The 17,397-nt window shown below is 39.9% G+C and overlaps 1 protein-coding gene across 3 annotated transcripts in view; it reads left to right on the forward strand.

The window, feature by feature from the left end:
- BVES (blood vessel epicardial substance) overlaps positions 1 to 16,582 on the forward strand; it is a 31,057-nt gene extending 14,475 nt beyond the window's left edge. For 2 of the 3 annotated variants that reach the window (XM_065681145.1, XM_065681146.1), the window contains 5 exons: positions 3,328 to 3,515; positions 4,492 to 4,600; positions 6,524 to 6,691; positions 8,962 to 9,103; positions 16,273 to 16,582. In XM_065681145.1, coding sequence (XP_065537217.1) covers positions 3,328 to 3,515; positions 4,492 to 4,600; positions 6,524 to 6,691; positions 8,962 to 9,103; positions 16,273 to 16,397 — 732 coding nt within the window. In that variant the 3' untranslated portion in view covers positions 16,398 to 16,582. Of the gene's footprint in view, positions 1 to 3,327; positions 3,516 to 4,491; positions 4,601 to 6,523; positions 6,692 to 8,961; positions 9,104 to 13,917; positions 14,022 to 16,272 lie in introns of all 3 variants that reach the window. The other variant, XM_065681147.1, reaches the window with a different exon arrangement.
- Positions 16,583 to 17,397: the final 815 nt, after the last annotated feature.

Raw genomic sequence — 17,397 nt, forward strand, 5'->3', positions numbered from 1 at the left:
AGCCAATGCCACTTCCTCCTTAAAGGAGGGCAAGAAGGAGGACGCAGGGACCTGCCAACCCACCTCAATCCCTGAGAAGGTGATGAAATCACTAATCCTGGAAACCATTTCATTGCACATGAAGGACAAGAAGGTGATCAGGAGCAGTCAGCATGGATTCACCAATGAGAAGTTACGTTTAACCAACCTGTTGACATTCTACAATTAAATGACTTTCAGGACAGATGACAGGAGAGTGGTGAATATTGTCTACCTGAATTTCAGTAAAGCTTTCAACACTATCTCCCATAAAGTCCTGGGGTGGGATCCATAAAGGGCTGGATGTGGACACAGAAAACTGGTTGAATGGCCAGGCTGAGCATGGTAACCAGTGGTATGAAGTCTATTTGTAGGTGTGTACTGTGGATCCTACTGTGTGGTGTGTACACTAGCAGTGTAGCTTAGGGGTCAAGGGCAGGTCTGGTCCTGTTTGACATCTTCATTAATGATCTGGCAGATGCATACCCTAATGACACAAAACTGGGAGGAGTGGCTGGTAGACCAGAAGGTTGGGAAGCCATCCAAAGGGACCTCAGCAGACTGGAGAAGTGGGCCAGGAGGAGCCTCATGAAGTTCAACAAGAAGTGCACAATCCTGCACTAATGGAGGAGCAACCCCATGCATCAGCACATGCCAGGGACTGACCAGCTGGAAGGCAGATTTGCAGAGAAGGACCTGCCAGTCCTGGTGAGCAAGTTGAACCTGAGCCAGTTCTGTGTCCTTGCAACAAAGAGAGGCAATAGTATCCTGGGCTGCATTAGGAAGAGCATTGCCAGCAAGTCAAGGGAGGTGATTCTCCCCCTTTGCTTAGCACTGGTGAGGTATATCTGGACTGCTGTGTCCAGGTCTGGGCTTTTCCAGTAGAAAAGAGACCTGGACTTAGCTAGAGAGAGTCCAGCGAAGGGCCATGAAGATAATTAAGGGACTGAAGCATCTCTCATATGAGGAGAGCAGGACTGTTCAACCTGGAGAAGAGGCGGCTTGGGGCATCTTATGTATGTGTATAAATACCTGAAGGGAGGGTGCAAAGAGGACAGAGCCAAGCTCTTATCAGTGATGCCCAGTGACAGGACCGGGGCAATGGGCACAAACTGAGGCACAGGAGGGTTTGTCTGAACATGAGGAAACACTTTTTGTTTTGCTGTGAGGGTGACTGAGCACTGGCACAGGTTGCCCAGAGATGTGGAGTCTCCGTCCTTGAGAATATTCAGAAGCTGTCTTGACATGGACCTGGGCAACATTGCTCTTGGTGACCTTGCCTGAAGAGGGGTATGGATAAGTTACCTCCAGAGGTCCTTTCCGACCTCAGTCATGCTAGGATTCTGTAGCTTTATTGTTAACCTTGTCTGAATGTTTATATTCTAGTCCTCTTTGGTCCTGATACCTGAAACCAGAGGTGAATTTATAGGGGTATGGAGACATGTTATAAAATTATGATAGAGTAATTAAATAGATTTAAATGATTTGAGGAGGCAGCAATTCATATCTTATTGATGCTTGTTGAAACAAAAAAAAAGTCAACACTTTAATACAGTTGTGGGTAGTAAAGGTACACTGATACTGTACACAAAGTTAACAGTAAGTTTGGATATGCGTATGGAAAAGAAAGTTTTCAGGAGCTTTCTCACAAGAATTTTACATGTTAAGCCCTTGAAAACAGGTATCTGTGTGTGTTCCACATGGGGGTTGCCTAAAAATCACAGTGGTTCATAAACTTGCTTCCAGCTTTCATAACTTGAGGCTGTCTGGGTAAAAAGTGAAGTCTGCAGGTTTGGCATATCCTTTTGTTCAGCCTTTGTGGAAATTTAAAGGCTGAGAAGTCACAAATAACGGCAAAGTCACGAAAGCAGCCTCCTCTCTCATGTTTAGAAATTTAATGATGAACTGTATGCCATTTGTGTGGGATTAACCCACCATCTCTGCTCACAGGATTGTCACTTCCAGAGTGATTTCCATGGTGTTCAGTGGCCCATATGTGGGATGGACCACATCCAGTTATTGAGGCTGTCTATGAATTACTCCAGATGTGATTCCACACATCCAGAAAGTTTCTGCCTCAGCTCAGTTCTGTATCTAAATAAACTTGAAATGTAACAAGGAAACCTCAAAAGACTTTCCACTGTGCTCGTTGTACTGTTTTGCACACGCATGTAATTCTACTGAGAAGAGAGCTAAGGGAGGATTTTTGATGTGGAATACGTGTATCCCTTAGGGGTGAAAGACAAGTATTTTCACCCTATAATGCTCCCCTGAGGAGGGAGAAGTAGGTACCTGACAGATTGAAGGTTACATGGGCCTCAGACAGCCTATGGCTTCCCATGATCGTTCAAGATTTACCACCTCCTCCAGACACAAGGTAACTAGAAGTGACTGCTGGGTTCCTGTGCTGCCTCCTTCTCTGCTCCCCTGGTCTTAATATTAAAATACAAAATAATCTAGGAAATGGTATAAACTTGGAATAGTCTCATTTTTTGAAGTGGTCACTTTTTTTCTTCTTTCCTGCCTTTTTTCTTCATTGTTTTTCCTTATTTTCTGTTGTGTATATTTTATCTTTTCATTATCTGATGCTTATTGTTCCCATTTGTTTTCCTCCTAGCAAATATGGAGACTTTGTTCAGGCTGCCTCTGCTTTCAGGGAGGCTAGGATAGTCTCATTCTCTGGTGCTTTCATTCAGGAGAGACTTACAGGCTTGGGATTTCAGCCAACATTCTTTCCCTCATTTCCTCTGCCTGAGTTTGAGTGGGCTCCTAGATGTGGGATGTTCAGCTGGCAATGTTTTTTTGTCTCACTCATCATGTGTGGTTTCAGTATGATGGGTTTGGTTTTTAGGACTTGCTTTTCTACTGCAAGTAAGCCAAGAAGCTCATTGATGAAAGGGACACCAGGAGAGCCTGAGAGAAATAGCCAGAATGAGGTGTGCATGTGGTCTGAAAAATGCAGGTAACCTGCTTTTATTTTCCCTGTGTAATTCTGGGCCAAGTCCTATTTGCTGTTACATCAACAGAAGTCTCAGAACACTTCTTGTGTCTGATTTAATGTGTCACTTGGATGGAACAGCATTTTAAAGCACCAGTGTGCCAGCTTGGCTAGTTTTAGGTAAGGTTTTGGTCACTCTGTCATAGGCAGTGTTTGTGGATAGATGTCACACGTTTACCACTTGTTCCCTTGTCTGAAAATAACAAAGACAAAGGTATTCCTCAAACATAGCAACTAAAGCATGCATCCAGTCTTACCCTTTTTAACTAATGCATCTGTGGTTTTTGTTGTCTTTTAATTTTGCATTCTAGATCAAGATAGAGAAGGAGCTTAGCAGCCTTTACAAGAGAATGTTTGAACCTCTCCATGTGCCTCCAGAGCTCTTCCAAAGACTGACTGGACAATTCTGCAACATTCAGACTTTAAAGACAGGTCAAGCCTATGCTGCAGAAGATAAAACATCAGTTGATGATAGGCTAAGCATCCTGCTGAAGGGGAAGTAGGTTCTATAAAGCTGGGGTACAGTCTTATGCTTTGTGTTGAATAGATTAGAAAGTTATTGGGGGGTTTGTTAGCTTGTTTAGTGTTACTGGTTTTAGTGCATGATGGTCTGTAGCCAAATAGTCTACAGCCAAATAGTCTATAGGTATAGACTATTTTGTGACACTGTTTTCAAATTACAGTGATGTCTCTTACTGGCAGCATATTATGTCCCCATTTGTGTATGCAGCTGCATGGATTTTAGTGGGAATTATATTTGTATAATACCAAAGGCAGCGTATTCCAGGACAAGCGAGAGATCTGTTTGAGTCTTAGATATCTAGTTCATCTTCTCAGTGAATTCTTAGGTTTCAAGGTTAAAAAATGTTGTGCATGAGGAAAGTTAAAAAATATCCTTCCAGTAGGCTTTAAAACAACAGGCCTATTGGGATTGATTCATTGCACATGTACGTACAAGCAGAGAGAGGCAGGTGCACTGCCTAGAGGCTGACAGGACCCAGGTGAGAAAGAGTAAAATAAATGCCCATGGCCAGGCAGTGATCTTGAAGTTCTTGCTAAGTTCTGGCCAATATTTTAATAAGTTTCTGTTGACAGCAGCTTCATATGTCAGGCTTCATAGTTTTTCTTTTGAAGTGATCAGCTGCTCATTACTGTAAAGCTAGTTATCTAAAGGAAGTCTGATTCTGGTTTGGCTTGAAAGCAAAACCCTGCAGGTGTCTTTCATTTTGAATAGCAATGTTTTGAGGATACACACCATGTTCAGCAACTTGAACTGGCTGGCAGTTGGTTCTGTTTGGAATTAGTGGAGATTTAGGTAGAAAACAGGGTAGCTCTGGGGCTGATATTCCAGAAGATGAACATATTTTTGCTTGTTACCTACTGTTTTACCATCATCAATAATAGTATCCAAATTTAGATTAAGTGAATCAATCTCCATGACTTTAAAATGTTGCTTCATACATTTTTATTTCCAGAATGAAGGTGTCTTATCGAGGGCATTTTCTGCATAACATTTACCCCTGTGCCTTTATAGATTCTCCTGAATTTCGATCAACACAGATGAACCGGGGTGAGAAATTCCAGGTAAACTTTGGTTTAAACATTATTGGTTGTCAGCTGATGAGATCATTAAAAACAGAGTATAAATTTGATCAACTATTTGACTAGCATAATTTTGATAGCTTTCTAGCACTGGTATTTTATGATAGATCGTATCAAGCATAACTTGTAAAATTAAATGCTGCAAAACAGTATTGTGATGGTGTTTGCTGAGCAGTCTGGCTTTTGGTGTTCTGTTCTCTTTTAGTGTTTCCAAGTTTATATTGTGTTAAGAGATTACTCAGGACACATAATACAAGAGATAGTTTTACTGGAAAAAGAGGTGATGTAAACAGTCTCATCAGTGGTTCAAAAACTGAAAAGGAAAAATAATTATCGTAATATTTGTTACTAAAATAAAAGACTAAAAATTCAGGCACTAGGAGTTTGGAATTGGTGTTTATGTAAACATATTAATGATTCTGTCCTTTTGAAGGCTGTTAAAGCAACATAGCTGAAAGAGATCACACTGTTGAAAAAAAGTATTCGTATGGGGAACATTAAGGGTATATGTTTCTAACAGTGTAATTAGGATTATTGTACTGTAGGTTGTGGGGACAAAAATAGTGTTAAAGAAGTTTTTTTCCCATAGTATTTAAATGGCTGGTTTGCTACCTCTTACAATTATGTTCTTGAACTGGGTATGTGTAATAATGACCGGACTGTGGCTGACTAGGTTGATCCACCCTGGTACCCTGGCAGAAGGGGAGGGAGAACAATGTAGAGTCTAAAGTCAGTGACTGATGTCGTGTGTTCCAGTCAAATAATAAGCTTAATGCCAAGGAGAGAGAATTGTTCAGACATACTCATTTCGCAGCAGTGAGGTGTCCCCTTGGCACAGCCTGCTTCTCTTGTAAGCAATGGGATACAAATTTATCCCTGTGAAGGGAAAACTCTCATGCCTGAACTTCTGCCTGCCTCAAACATTGTTATAATCTGGTGCTGTGTACATCTTTCAATCTGAGTTCTACTCATATAAACAATTTCAGTGTTGCTATTGCAAGAGGACATGGATTCAATCTTAAGCACCCCATCTGCTGGCAATGCTGGCATATTCTTTTTCAGCCTGCGTGCTTATATTACAGACCATAAAGTTAAAATCCATGGATACATTTCTCATTATTTCTTAGCCTTTATATATTTTTAATTTTTTTAAGGTAAAGTTTGTTTGTCATAGCAGAGAGCACCTGAATTCTTCATAGGTGACTGTCATCCCGTTGCAAAACATGCTATTTGGGATCACTGAGTGGTGCAGGTTACCATGTGCTGTTGTCCTTCGCCAGCACAGGGGGATGACCCTGGGTCCAGCTTCCCTGTGGAGGGTGGAGGCTCCTCTGTAACTATCAATAGCTGAATTGTCACTAACTGAGCTAATGGAGCCTTAGCTCAACTGCTAGAAGATGGCACTTGTGGGATCAGCAGGGCTGACAATGAAGAGAGAAAGATGAAAAGATGTTTTTAACTCACTAAAAACTCTTTGATGGAGACCTTTGGATTATACTGGTTACTCCTGTTTGGTGACCACAATGTAAAATAAAACAAAGCAAGATATAGGCCTTTTGGGATGAAAATAGCATCATCACTGTAGGACTGACTTTATATGTAAATCTCTGAAATAAATGCTTTTACATTTATGAGAGATTTTCGCCTGTTACGTCCCCTCAGGTTTTTGGAAAAACAAACTGGCCAAGCTTATCAGTTAAAAATATGATGATAATAAATCCCTGAGCTGTTTTATGTTTGTAAAAGTAATATCATGTTCTAAGGAATACCAAAATGTTTAATGCTTCAAGAGTTATTGTAACTGCAGGGACAAATAAAATGGTATAACTTATTTTAAAGCCTATTTAAATATGCTAATTTAAAAACATTTTTAAATGTGCTAATTCCAAGCATGTATTTTCTCAGGTCACCATTATTGCAGACGATAACTGCAAGTTCCTGTGCTGGTCCAGGGAAAGGCTGACTTATTTTCTGGAATCTGAGCCATTTCTTTATGAGATCTTTAAGTATCTTATTGGCAAAGATATTACAAATAAACTCTACTCGTTGAATGACCCAACCTTAAATGACAAGGTGAGCAACTGAGGTTTTGTTTGGGAATTTTCCTCCTACACACTAATTTATTGTTATTTCAATTTTAGATCCTCTGAAAGCACCTTCTTTTAACCTGCTGCTATCAGCTACTGAATTCACACTTGCTGCCTTTTAGTGACAAAGTATGAGTGCAGTATTTCTGTTAGCAGCAATATTGGTTAAAATTAGCACAATAATGTGCAAGACAGATAAATAACTGAGATTCAGAACTGATTGGCAAGTGCAACTATTTCTAGCCAACTAGGAGACATGATGGCATAGGTGCTACATCCTGGATATCCTTTCTCATTAACAAATGGGTGCCTTTGGACAAAGAAGCTTCGGGGGTTTTTTTCTTCAAGAATTTGCTTGCATATCAACAATAAGTTGATACGATGTAGTTAGTGAAAGGAGGCATGAGATACATACATAAAAGATATAAATACATACGAAGACATATATAATAAATACATATAAGGTGATAATAAATATACTCTAATAAATGATAAATATAAATGCGGATAGTGTAATACAGATAAATATATACATATAAAATATAATTACATATAAAATATAATTGCGTATAAAACATTCAGTGGTCTCAGTATAACTCATTCTTCTTTGCATGTAGAGGGTGTGTGGTTTAGGTGTCACAGTAAGTGGCCTGGGTGTAGTCATGGATAGATCGATTATCTTGGTTTATTTTCATTTTATCTTTTTACTTAGTTACATTGCTTTTCAAGATTTGAATGGTAACTCAGCTGATGGTGGTTTTGCTTGGGTTTTTTCTTATTATATAGTGGCTGTAGGGTTCTTATATAAAAATTATTTGAAAAACTTTCACTGTCGTTTAGGAAAAGTTTTATGATTTTGTAATACAGTATTTTCATATTCTGTCTGTAGTGATTTAACTCACACTACCTCAGAGCAAAAATCCATCTCGTCAGACTGCCCATAATTATATATGTATATGTTAAATAGTTATTTCTGTAAGGTTGTGAATTTACTAGTTTTTAATTACAGTAGTCACATGAATTTAAGATTATTGTAGCTGTTTTATCACAGTAACTTTCAGAAATGAGTCATAAAAATGAAGAGTGAGTATTTGGGAAATTTGTAGTACCTTTGTCTTCTTCCTCAAATGAAAATCCTGTTGCACAAGCGCTTCCTACAATACACAGGACAAATCCTCCTTCATTTCCCCATTGCCAGCACTCTATGTGCATGTCACTTCTCACAGGCTTTGTTGTCAAATATACATATTATAATGTCTTTAATGCTTTCTAACTTCTGACAATCTCAAAAGAAAATTTTGTGGTTGACTCCTGTACACAGGGGACATGCAAGAGAAGAAATAAAATTCAGTATAGGTTGTTCATGATCAAGATGATAGTAAAAAGATAAGAATATAAATTCATTGTATTGGAAATCCAAAAAGCATCCATTTATTTGTAAGAACCCTGTGATTTTATCCTACCTAAGGAGCTTTTCGCTGCTGTTGAGAAAATAGTCATTCCTCTCCACATGAAATAGGATGGCAATTCCTGACTTTTAAAATTCGGTAAAGTGGAGTTATCCATGATGCCGTTGTCATTCATTACTGCCTTCACATGCCTAAAATAGCATTCTGACTTGCAGTAATACTTAGCAGGGTACAATGCATGGTTCCTTATAAATATTATAGTAAAAGACTTCTCAGAAAGACTACTCAAAGCAAATGGAAGCTCCTGAGACCATTTTCCCAGCAGAGGATAATGTTCATGTGATGCATTTAATCTGTAAAATCAAGAGCCAAGTGATCATCTACTGGGAAGGAATGACATGATGAAATGAAAAGCCAGAGAAGTGAACAGATTTCAGTTGCTAAACTCTATATATATCATGCTGGTTTGTTTCTCAAGGAGGTCCAGGCTTATCATAAAGGCTATATTTTAATTGCAGAGCATCATATCTAAATAATGAATTACCAAAATAATAAAAATCAACCTTTCTGTAGGAAAATACATGAAAAGTCCAGTGCAAAACAGAATTAAAATTGATTAACCTACGGTTTCATGCTTGCGAATGCTCTAGTGCCAGTGTATTACCAGTGTCTTCTATTTTCATTTTAATCAATATACTCTGCATAGAATCTTCTGCTCTAACCAGTTTCTTGATCCACAAATAGTCATAGCTGAAGCCAGAGCAGCTACTACAGAGGAAATATTTATAATTTCAATTTTAAGTTGCTTGATACCTTTTTAAAAATTACAATTGTTTACATTTTTTAGGCTTCAAAAAAGATTGATCGACAGCCTAGTCTTTGCTCACAGCTCTCTGTGATGCAGATGAGAAACAGTATGGCCAGTACCAGTGACAGTGAGGATGGCTTGCAGATGTTTCTTCGCGGGACTTCCTCTGCATCCTCTCTTCGTGAGTGCTCAGGATAGTTTGTGCCAGTTTTGGACACAACTTGGTTATCATTAGAGATGATTGCAGAACTCCTGTTGCCTTCAGTGGGAGCAGACTGTAGCTTTTTGAATGCTGCTGCACACCAACTAAGTGGAAGAACCTAACTGTAGGGAATTCATATGATGCATAAAGCTTTGTATGCTAACTGAAGCTACCTTACGTAGATACTGGCAAAAACCTCAACATGTATTGTAATAATTTTTGGCATAATTTTAATGTGTCGATATAATATGGAATGTTTATATCAGTGGTGCAGAACTGTACAGTGCCTGTCACAGTAGTACCTTCTTTGGTCTGTGACTGGTGCTTGTAGAAATTAAAAACCCAAAACATTTGCCCTCAACAATTTGGCGCTTTGTGTTTCCTCCTGAGATAGTTGTCAGAGTCTGGAGAAATGTGGTATACAACCATTACTTTGATGCCACCTGGAAAATCTCCAATTAACCTGTCAGGCTCTTCTCTCCTGTTTTTTGTACGACAGGAGAAGTAGGGAACAGCTAAAGTGAGGGGAGAAACTATGTATGACCTTTTTGCTTCTACTCTCAGAATTTATTCCTTTATAGAACCTTCTGAATGATTTTTTTTCTGGGTTTTTGCTGTTGTTTATTTTTAATCCTGCTGAATCTAAACTTCAGCAGTTACCTGACCTCTGAAAGTTCAGACTTGGAGGGCCTGTTTTCACTTGTTAACATTGGTATAGGCTGCATGCCCAGATAGGTGAAAGCAAAAGCCCTGCTAGTGTTTTCCCTGCTAGAATGTCAAGGGTGACATCTAGGATACAGTTTGATGAAAGTTTCAGTGATGTTTTCTGTATTTCTCCTCTGTTCCGTGAAAGGACATTTAGAATCACGGAACAGTTGAGGTTGGAAGGAACCTCTGGAGATCATGTAGCCCAACCCCATCTTCAAAGCAGGGTCAGCTGGAGCAGGTTGCTCAGGGCCATGTCTGATCAAGCTTTGAATATTTCTAAGGTGGACGATTTCACAGGCTTTCTGGGCAACCTGTTCCAGGGACTTACCACCCTCATGGTGAAAAAGATTTCCCTTATTATAACTCATGTCTGTTGTCCTCTGTTCTTTAGTGCATGCCCCCGAGAAGAGTCTGCCTCTGTCTTCTGTATACCCTTCTATTAGATAGCCGAAGACAACAGTAAGGTCCCCTGAGAGCCTTCTGTTTATAAGGCTGAACCCACTCAGTTCTTGCAGCCTCTCCGTACACGTCATGTGCTCCAGGCTTTGAGCATCTTGGTTGCTCTCCACTGCACTTGCTCCAGTGTGTTCATGCCTTTCTTGTACGGGGAAGCCCACTGGACACAGCACTCCGGATCCTGTCTCACAAGTGCCAAATAGAGTGGATTAATCTCTTAAATTGACCTGCTGGCTATGCTCTTGCTAATATGGCCCGATATATGGATGGCCTTCTTCACTGCAGGGGCACTCTGCTGGCTCATATTCCACCAGGACCCCCACGTCTGTTTCTGCAAAGCTGCTCTCCATCCAGTTGATGCCTGGGCTGTACCGCTTTTTAGGTCTGTCATGTCCCAGGTGCAGCAGTTTGCTTTTGTTGAACTTCATGTGGTTTCTGTCAGCTCTTTTCTCTGGTGTCTGAAGGCATGTTCCTACCAGCCACCCTCCCCTCTGGCCTGTCAACAGTTTCTCTCACTATCTGGCTCTTGTCTGTGAACTTGCAGAAGTGCATTCCATCCCATCATCTGGGTCCAATATATTGAACATTATAGGCCTTGGTATTGGCCCTCCAAGGGACACTGCTGGTAACCAACCCTCAGCTGGGTTTTGTACTGCTGTTCACCACCCTCTGAACTCAGCTGTCCAGCGAATTTTTCACCCAAGCTGCAATCCATGTATCCAGTCAATTTCTCACCCATGTGGTTAGAGGGTTTTATGTCAGGCTGTGGAGGGTCATGTTATAGTCCAGGTAAACGACATCCACTGTACTCCATTCATTCACAGAGCTTGTCATCTCACCACAGAAGGTGGCCAGACTGGTCAGGCACAATCTGCCCATGGTACATCCATGCTGGCTGTTCCCAGTCACTTTTCCATCCTTCATGTGCTTGGATATGGCTTTCAGAAAGACAGGCTCCATGATCTTTCTGGCAACTGAGATTAAGCCAATAGGCCTGGGTATAGTTCCCTGGGTGCTTCTCCTTGCTTTTCTTGAAAATGGCCGTGACATTGGCCTTTTTTTCTGACTGCCATGACCTTTTCAAGATGATAGAGAGGGGCCTTGCAATTGCATCAGCCAACTCTCAGCACCTTGGTTGCTGCCCATGTGATTCCACAATCTTGTATATGCCCTCTTGACTTAAGTGCTTCTTAACTCGGTCCAGCTTTTCAGTAAGTCAAGCATCACTCTCCCAGTCTCTACCACTAGACACAGAGACCTAGGAGGCTTCAAAACAAACCTGTAAAGTAAAAACTGAAGCAAAAAGATGCCTTTTCAATGTCACTAGGTCTTGTGCCTCACTGAGCCATGGTCTCAGTTTCCATGGTCCTCCTTTTGTTGCCAATGTATTTGTAGAAGCCCTTCTTGTAGCCCTTTACTAAATCCAGGTCCTGCTGAGCCTTGGCTTTCCTGATTCCATCCTTGCATGCTTGGACCATATTTCTGTACTCCCCCAAGCAGCTCATGCCTGCTTTCACTGTGTGTGTGTGTGTGTGTGTTAGAGCTCTGTCAGGACTTTCTTGTTCATCTACGCCAGCCTTTTACCATGCTTGCTCAACTTTCTGTACACTGGAACAGACTCTCTTTGTGTTTTGAAGAAGGTGTCCTTGAAGATCAACAATTTGTCTTCAGGTCCCTTTGCCCTTGTAGACCATGTCCCATGGGTTCCTGCTAAGTAGAATCCGGAGCAAGCCACAGTCCCCTGTCCTCAGGTCAAGGGTTGTAACTGTACTATTTGTCTTGCACACTTCTCAGTATCTTAAACTCCACCAGTGCAGTGTCCAGCTCCTGGGCACTGCAGCCATCAGCCTTCAGCTCCCTGATGAGTTCTTCCTTGTTCATCAGTGACAGATCCAGCAGAGCAACTTCCCTCGTTGGCTCACCGATCACTTGTGTGAAGAAATTGTCTGCTGCACTATCCAGAAATCTGGACTGCTTGATCCCAGCTCTGATGCCTTTCCACCAGATACTGGGATGGTTAAAGTTCCCCATGAGTACCAAGACCTGCGATCATGAGGCTTCGTCCAGTTGTCTAGAAGGCTTCCATCTACTTGTTCTACTTGATCAGGCAGCCTGTAGCAGATACCCGCTATGAAGTCTCCCGTGTTGGTCTGTTCTTTGATCTTTACCCATAGGTTCTCAACTGGCTTCTCACCTGTTCCACGGCAGAGCTTCATGAAATTGAAGCCGCTCTTTTGTGCAGAGAGCCCTTGGACAAATGTGCACACTCAGAAGCCTGAAAGAAATTGTAAAACTGTGTTTGTGCAATTAGTTAAAATTCTCTTTCAGGCTTAGCAGCAAAACACTTACACCAGTATTTCAGCTTTGGGGAAAGTAATCTAAATGCATGACATGTTCAGCAGTAATTTCATTAGTTCCTAAGATGCATCTATGCTTAGCACATACTTGATAAATACATTTTCTCTGTTTACTTTTCCTTGGTTTGTGTACCATGTTTTCTGGTGTATTTTTTCTGGGATGTTTTTTCCCCAAAAGAAGGGTTTAAATGTCTTTTATGTTCTGAAATTGCTTGGTCTGACAGCAGTTGGTGTAGTTGATACTGCCATTGCCACCACCCCACTGGCAACAATAGGTGTGGCAGCCTCCCAAGTCCAGTGGTTCCCTTACTTCTGGGGAGGCAAACGGGTTATTCATACAAGCAGTGTATCACACATCCGGGGAAATATTGTCATTTGTTTCTTCTTTGCATTTTGATTAATGCAAGATTTCTGACTTCTGTAAAACGTTGATAAGAATTCTTGATGAAAGATTATTTTTCTCACTAAACTGTAATGCTTCAATCTCTCTTTTTGCCAAGATAGCTTGTTTTTTATTCCTGGGTACTGTCATTGCCAATTTTTGCTACTAAGGTTTGCTACTAAGGTGAGCTCTGCTAAAAGATTTGTATTCAATGTGATTGTGGCCATGTATACACTCTTTTTCAGATCACAGGGAAAACTGAAAACAAAGCTGCCATTTACCTTACCACTGTTGTGTTTTCAACTTTGGTTTGTTTTTTAAGATTCAGTATGAGGTATACACTGAGGCTTAATGTCTCTGTATCCTTCTGCAATCAGGCATTTCTTCATTTAAAAACAAACAAGCAAAATCCAAAACCCCCAGAAGTTTTAGTGAGGAACATATGGAAATTACAAACTTTTTTTTTTTTTTTTAATTAGAAGAAGAAATTAATAAGAGAACTCTATCAGTGCAGGAATACTGTCTTGTCATTGCTAGGGGATTAATCGTTGTGTGGACAAAAGCTTCCTCTTACAAATATGATATTTGACTACTAAAATACAAATACATTTTATTCTCCTAATTTCCATATTCTTAAAAAATTGAGCATTTATATTTTTACATAATCCAAACTTTTTAAATGATGCTTTTATCTGTGCTACAAACAATAAGCTTTGACTCATTGAAATCAAGAAACCGATATAAATCTTTTTTCAAAGTGTTTAGTACCAAAAGGGTGGTAGGTCCAATTGGTGGTAGTACCAAAGGGTGGTAGGTACAATTACTAACAAAGCTGTGTTTTGCATTTAATTAACTAAGAAACCGAACTAACTGTTTGCTTTTATATTAAGGAAATAACCAACAAGAGTTCTATAATGCTTATGGAGTGAATCGTTTGCAGCATGATGTTTTCTGTTGATAACATCACATTAACTCAGCGAGCATCCTCAAAAAGGTATTAAAGTGAGGTTTCTTTATCATGTGATACTTGTGCATGATATCCATGATCCATCTGCTTGTAATTTCTTGGTAAATGAAATTGATGTATCTCTTTTCCAAAATTTGAATCAAGCAGAAATAGTTCAACGTGATCAAAAGGGTAGCTTCACCTGACTTTCAGTTCTTTAAGAAACATTTCAGTGTTAGTTTCTATTCAATAGTTCTATTGCTTGATAGTAATTCATATACTTAGTAGTGATACAGTCTTTTTCTATGCTATTTGGTTCAGATCACTCAAACCTGCTGGTCTGTGAATCTGCATTTGCAAACTTCCGAGCTAAACGAGGCTGTAGAAAGGTTTTGTTTTAGTAACGTTTTTATTGGTATTATCCTATTATGTGTGTTCCCTATGTTATATGCAGCTTGTGGTTAAAAGCAGGATTAAGTTTCATGGGAAATGCCATTTTAATAGGTGTTTGGCCACAAATCCTCTAGAGAGGTGTATGGAAGGCCGGGGTTCAAGGTCTAACTCAATCTCTTGAACACCGGTCCAATGCTGGATAGAGGCATCAGCAGACAAGTTTTTTGTATTTGGAGAAAATGAGGGCACAACTTGCCAGTACTAGTCCTTATATTGGATCCTGTTGAACAGGCTTATGGCTTCTTACTTCTGGAGATAACTAAACACTTTTAAACAGAAGAAAACAATTCTAAAATGGCAATAAAGTTATAAAAAACCTAAAAAACCCCAACCCAAAACAACAGCAACAACTAGCTCAGTATTTTCAGACATCCTTTCACCTTTGAGTGCAGTTTGTAGGTGTCTCCCAGCAAAGTCAATCTTGTATCCAAGCGCACCCACAAACCTTGGATTTAGATAATTAAATGATCTAGTCATCACTTGTTTAGGCTGTAAAAACCCATCTGTGTGAAAAGAAGTACTTAACAATTCCAGTATTTAAAAATGTGTTTGAGTAATCTCTTATCATGGCAGTTAAATTAGTTTTTGAATGTCAAAAGAAAATTCTAATACTTTTTCAACATGAAAGCTCTAAAAAGCTAATTCCAAACAGTGTTCATGTGAATGTGACTAAAAAATACAATAATACAATAACCCACTGGTCTTGCCTATAAGCTCTGTTTTGTTCTCCTTATGCAACAGAAAGAAGTCCTTCCTAAACAGGCTTCCTTGGCAGAGTACTGTATATCTGATGAGCTTTTTCTAAAGTCATAAGAATAGCTCTGCAAGAAGAGTATGTTATGGCTAGCAGTATTTTTTTCAAGAAAATCTGATTTTTTAGCTTGTATACAAATAATCAGACAGGTCCACTACCTCTTGCTCTTTTCCTCTCAAATGGTATTTCAAAGTTTTACCTAATCTTCTGATCATCGTACAGTAGCTGTTTACAACCTTGTGGCACTGTGGTGGTCTAACTGTAGAAGGAGGTACTGAGAGAAAAAAATGTCCAAGTGCATATGCAGTTTCAGAGTGAACAATAGACAATAAACCTGCTTGGCTGATACCAAGGGAGTTCTGTGGTTTAGCCCTCATGCTGAAAACTTGACAACAATAGAGGTAGCTTGCAGCTACCTCTGGAGCACAAAAACTCCTTTTAATGTTTTACCAGCAGTAGCTGTGGTGTGCATCCCACTCTGGCCAGCTCTATGAATTGCTGCTTTGAAGAAATGAAATCACTGTCAGTCAAAAGTGACCTTCACCTGTTAATCTTGTTTTCTTTGTGGTTCTTTATGGGGGTATTATATTTTCTCTGAGTTTTACATTATCATGCTTTTAAGGCAGTTAGGGCTGTGATCGTGTACCCACCTGAGGTTTGCCCAGTACACTGAGGAATTCTTTCGCAGCCAAGGCAAGCGTGCAGGTGTACTTCCCCTTTGTACTTCAGGCAGCCCTTCATGGTGTTGTTTGTGGAGAAGAATTAGTGGGTGAGTAACAGCGAGAAAACAGTTGCAGGGGCATGGCATTGGGCAACCTCAAGAAGTCAGGATTTACCCTGAATCTGGGGAGAATACTGTGCCTGTGCCTGGCCACAGGGTTTGGACCTTGGAGATGTTGCTGGTTCATTGCAGCATGGCTGTCCCACGTCTAGGATTTCCTGATACCTGTGGTCAAATAACAAAGAAGCCTTCACTTATAAAATCCTCTCATGAGGGAACTGGCACAGGGTTACCAGACTGTGTACTAAATAGGTGTATGTAGTAGGTGTATGTCATAAAATTAATTCATAATTTCTCTGTAACTGTGGCAGGCACAGGCCGGACATCTCCCTACCTGAGAACTTCCACAAAAATGAAGCCAATAGAAGAAAGTGTTGAAGATGACGTCTTTGAAGCACCATCTGCTGATAAGCTTGAACTCCAGCGGCTGCCTTAAACAGATGTGTCCTCAGGTGTATCTGGGCTTGCCCAAAGCTCCAGTGCAAGAGGAAGAAGCTGAACTTGAGAGGAATCTGAAAGCTAAAATGACCTCTCCATGTTTGATTTTGCCACATCATATGTCAGTGGCTTCTAGATGAAATGTCACGTTATTTTATTTCTAAATAAAATAGATAAAAACTTCTGTGGGTTTTATTTTTGTTTTTGGGACATGGGTGGCTGCTTTATTTCTACTCTCGCCACCATAAATTTAGTATTAAGTGGCTGACTAGCCTGAAATTTCTAGAGATTTATTCCGTAGAGAATATCCCAAATTTCATTTTGGTAAGTTTCTTAGAAACCCCTATCTTAGTGTTTTTCAATGGGAGATTTTGAAACTATGTTTACAAAGCCATGTTGCTGTTACCATCGTTGGTGTGGGTCTTTGGTGAAATAGTACACACACTCTTCTGCACCTTTTGGTAGGTACTTGACTCTAATTCTGGTGTTTCCCAACCTGACTGCTTGACTCTATAATGATAATAATTACTTCAATTTTAATTTTTCTTGGCCAAATACGTAAATATAATGTTGCCTTTTGAACCTTTTTCTTCTTTAGATAATGGTATTACACTGAAATCTATGCTGTTCTTGGTTTTATCTGTGGAATGATTGAGCTGTTATGGATTAACCTTTCCACACAGCAATATATGAGGTACACATGACACCTGATATAGGAAAATCAGTTCATACCTCAAAATTGGGTAGCTGCAAGTACAGTAAAACACAGTCTCATGTTGGGAAGCATTGGGAACCCTTTATAAGAGGCACTTGTATTAGTCCTGTCTGTGATTGTGGAGACACATAGATGGTACCTGTATTTCTGTGCTTTGGCAATTCTTGAAATTTGTTATGTATAAACAGTGTATTTTAACTAAATATAACAAAAAATGGATTCTGCTCTGTTTATTGAATTGCACAACACTCCACTACATGCAATAATAGAGGTTTGGCTTAAA

This window comes from Lathamus discolor, chromosome 5 (assembly GCF_037157495.1).
Source record: "Lathamus discolor isolate bLatDis1 chromosome 5, bLatDis1.hap1, whole genome shotgun sequence".
In the NCBI taxonomy this organism is placed as follows: Eukaryota; Metazoa; Chordata; class Aves; order Psittaciformes; family Psittacidae; genus Lathamus; species Lathamus discolor.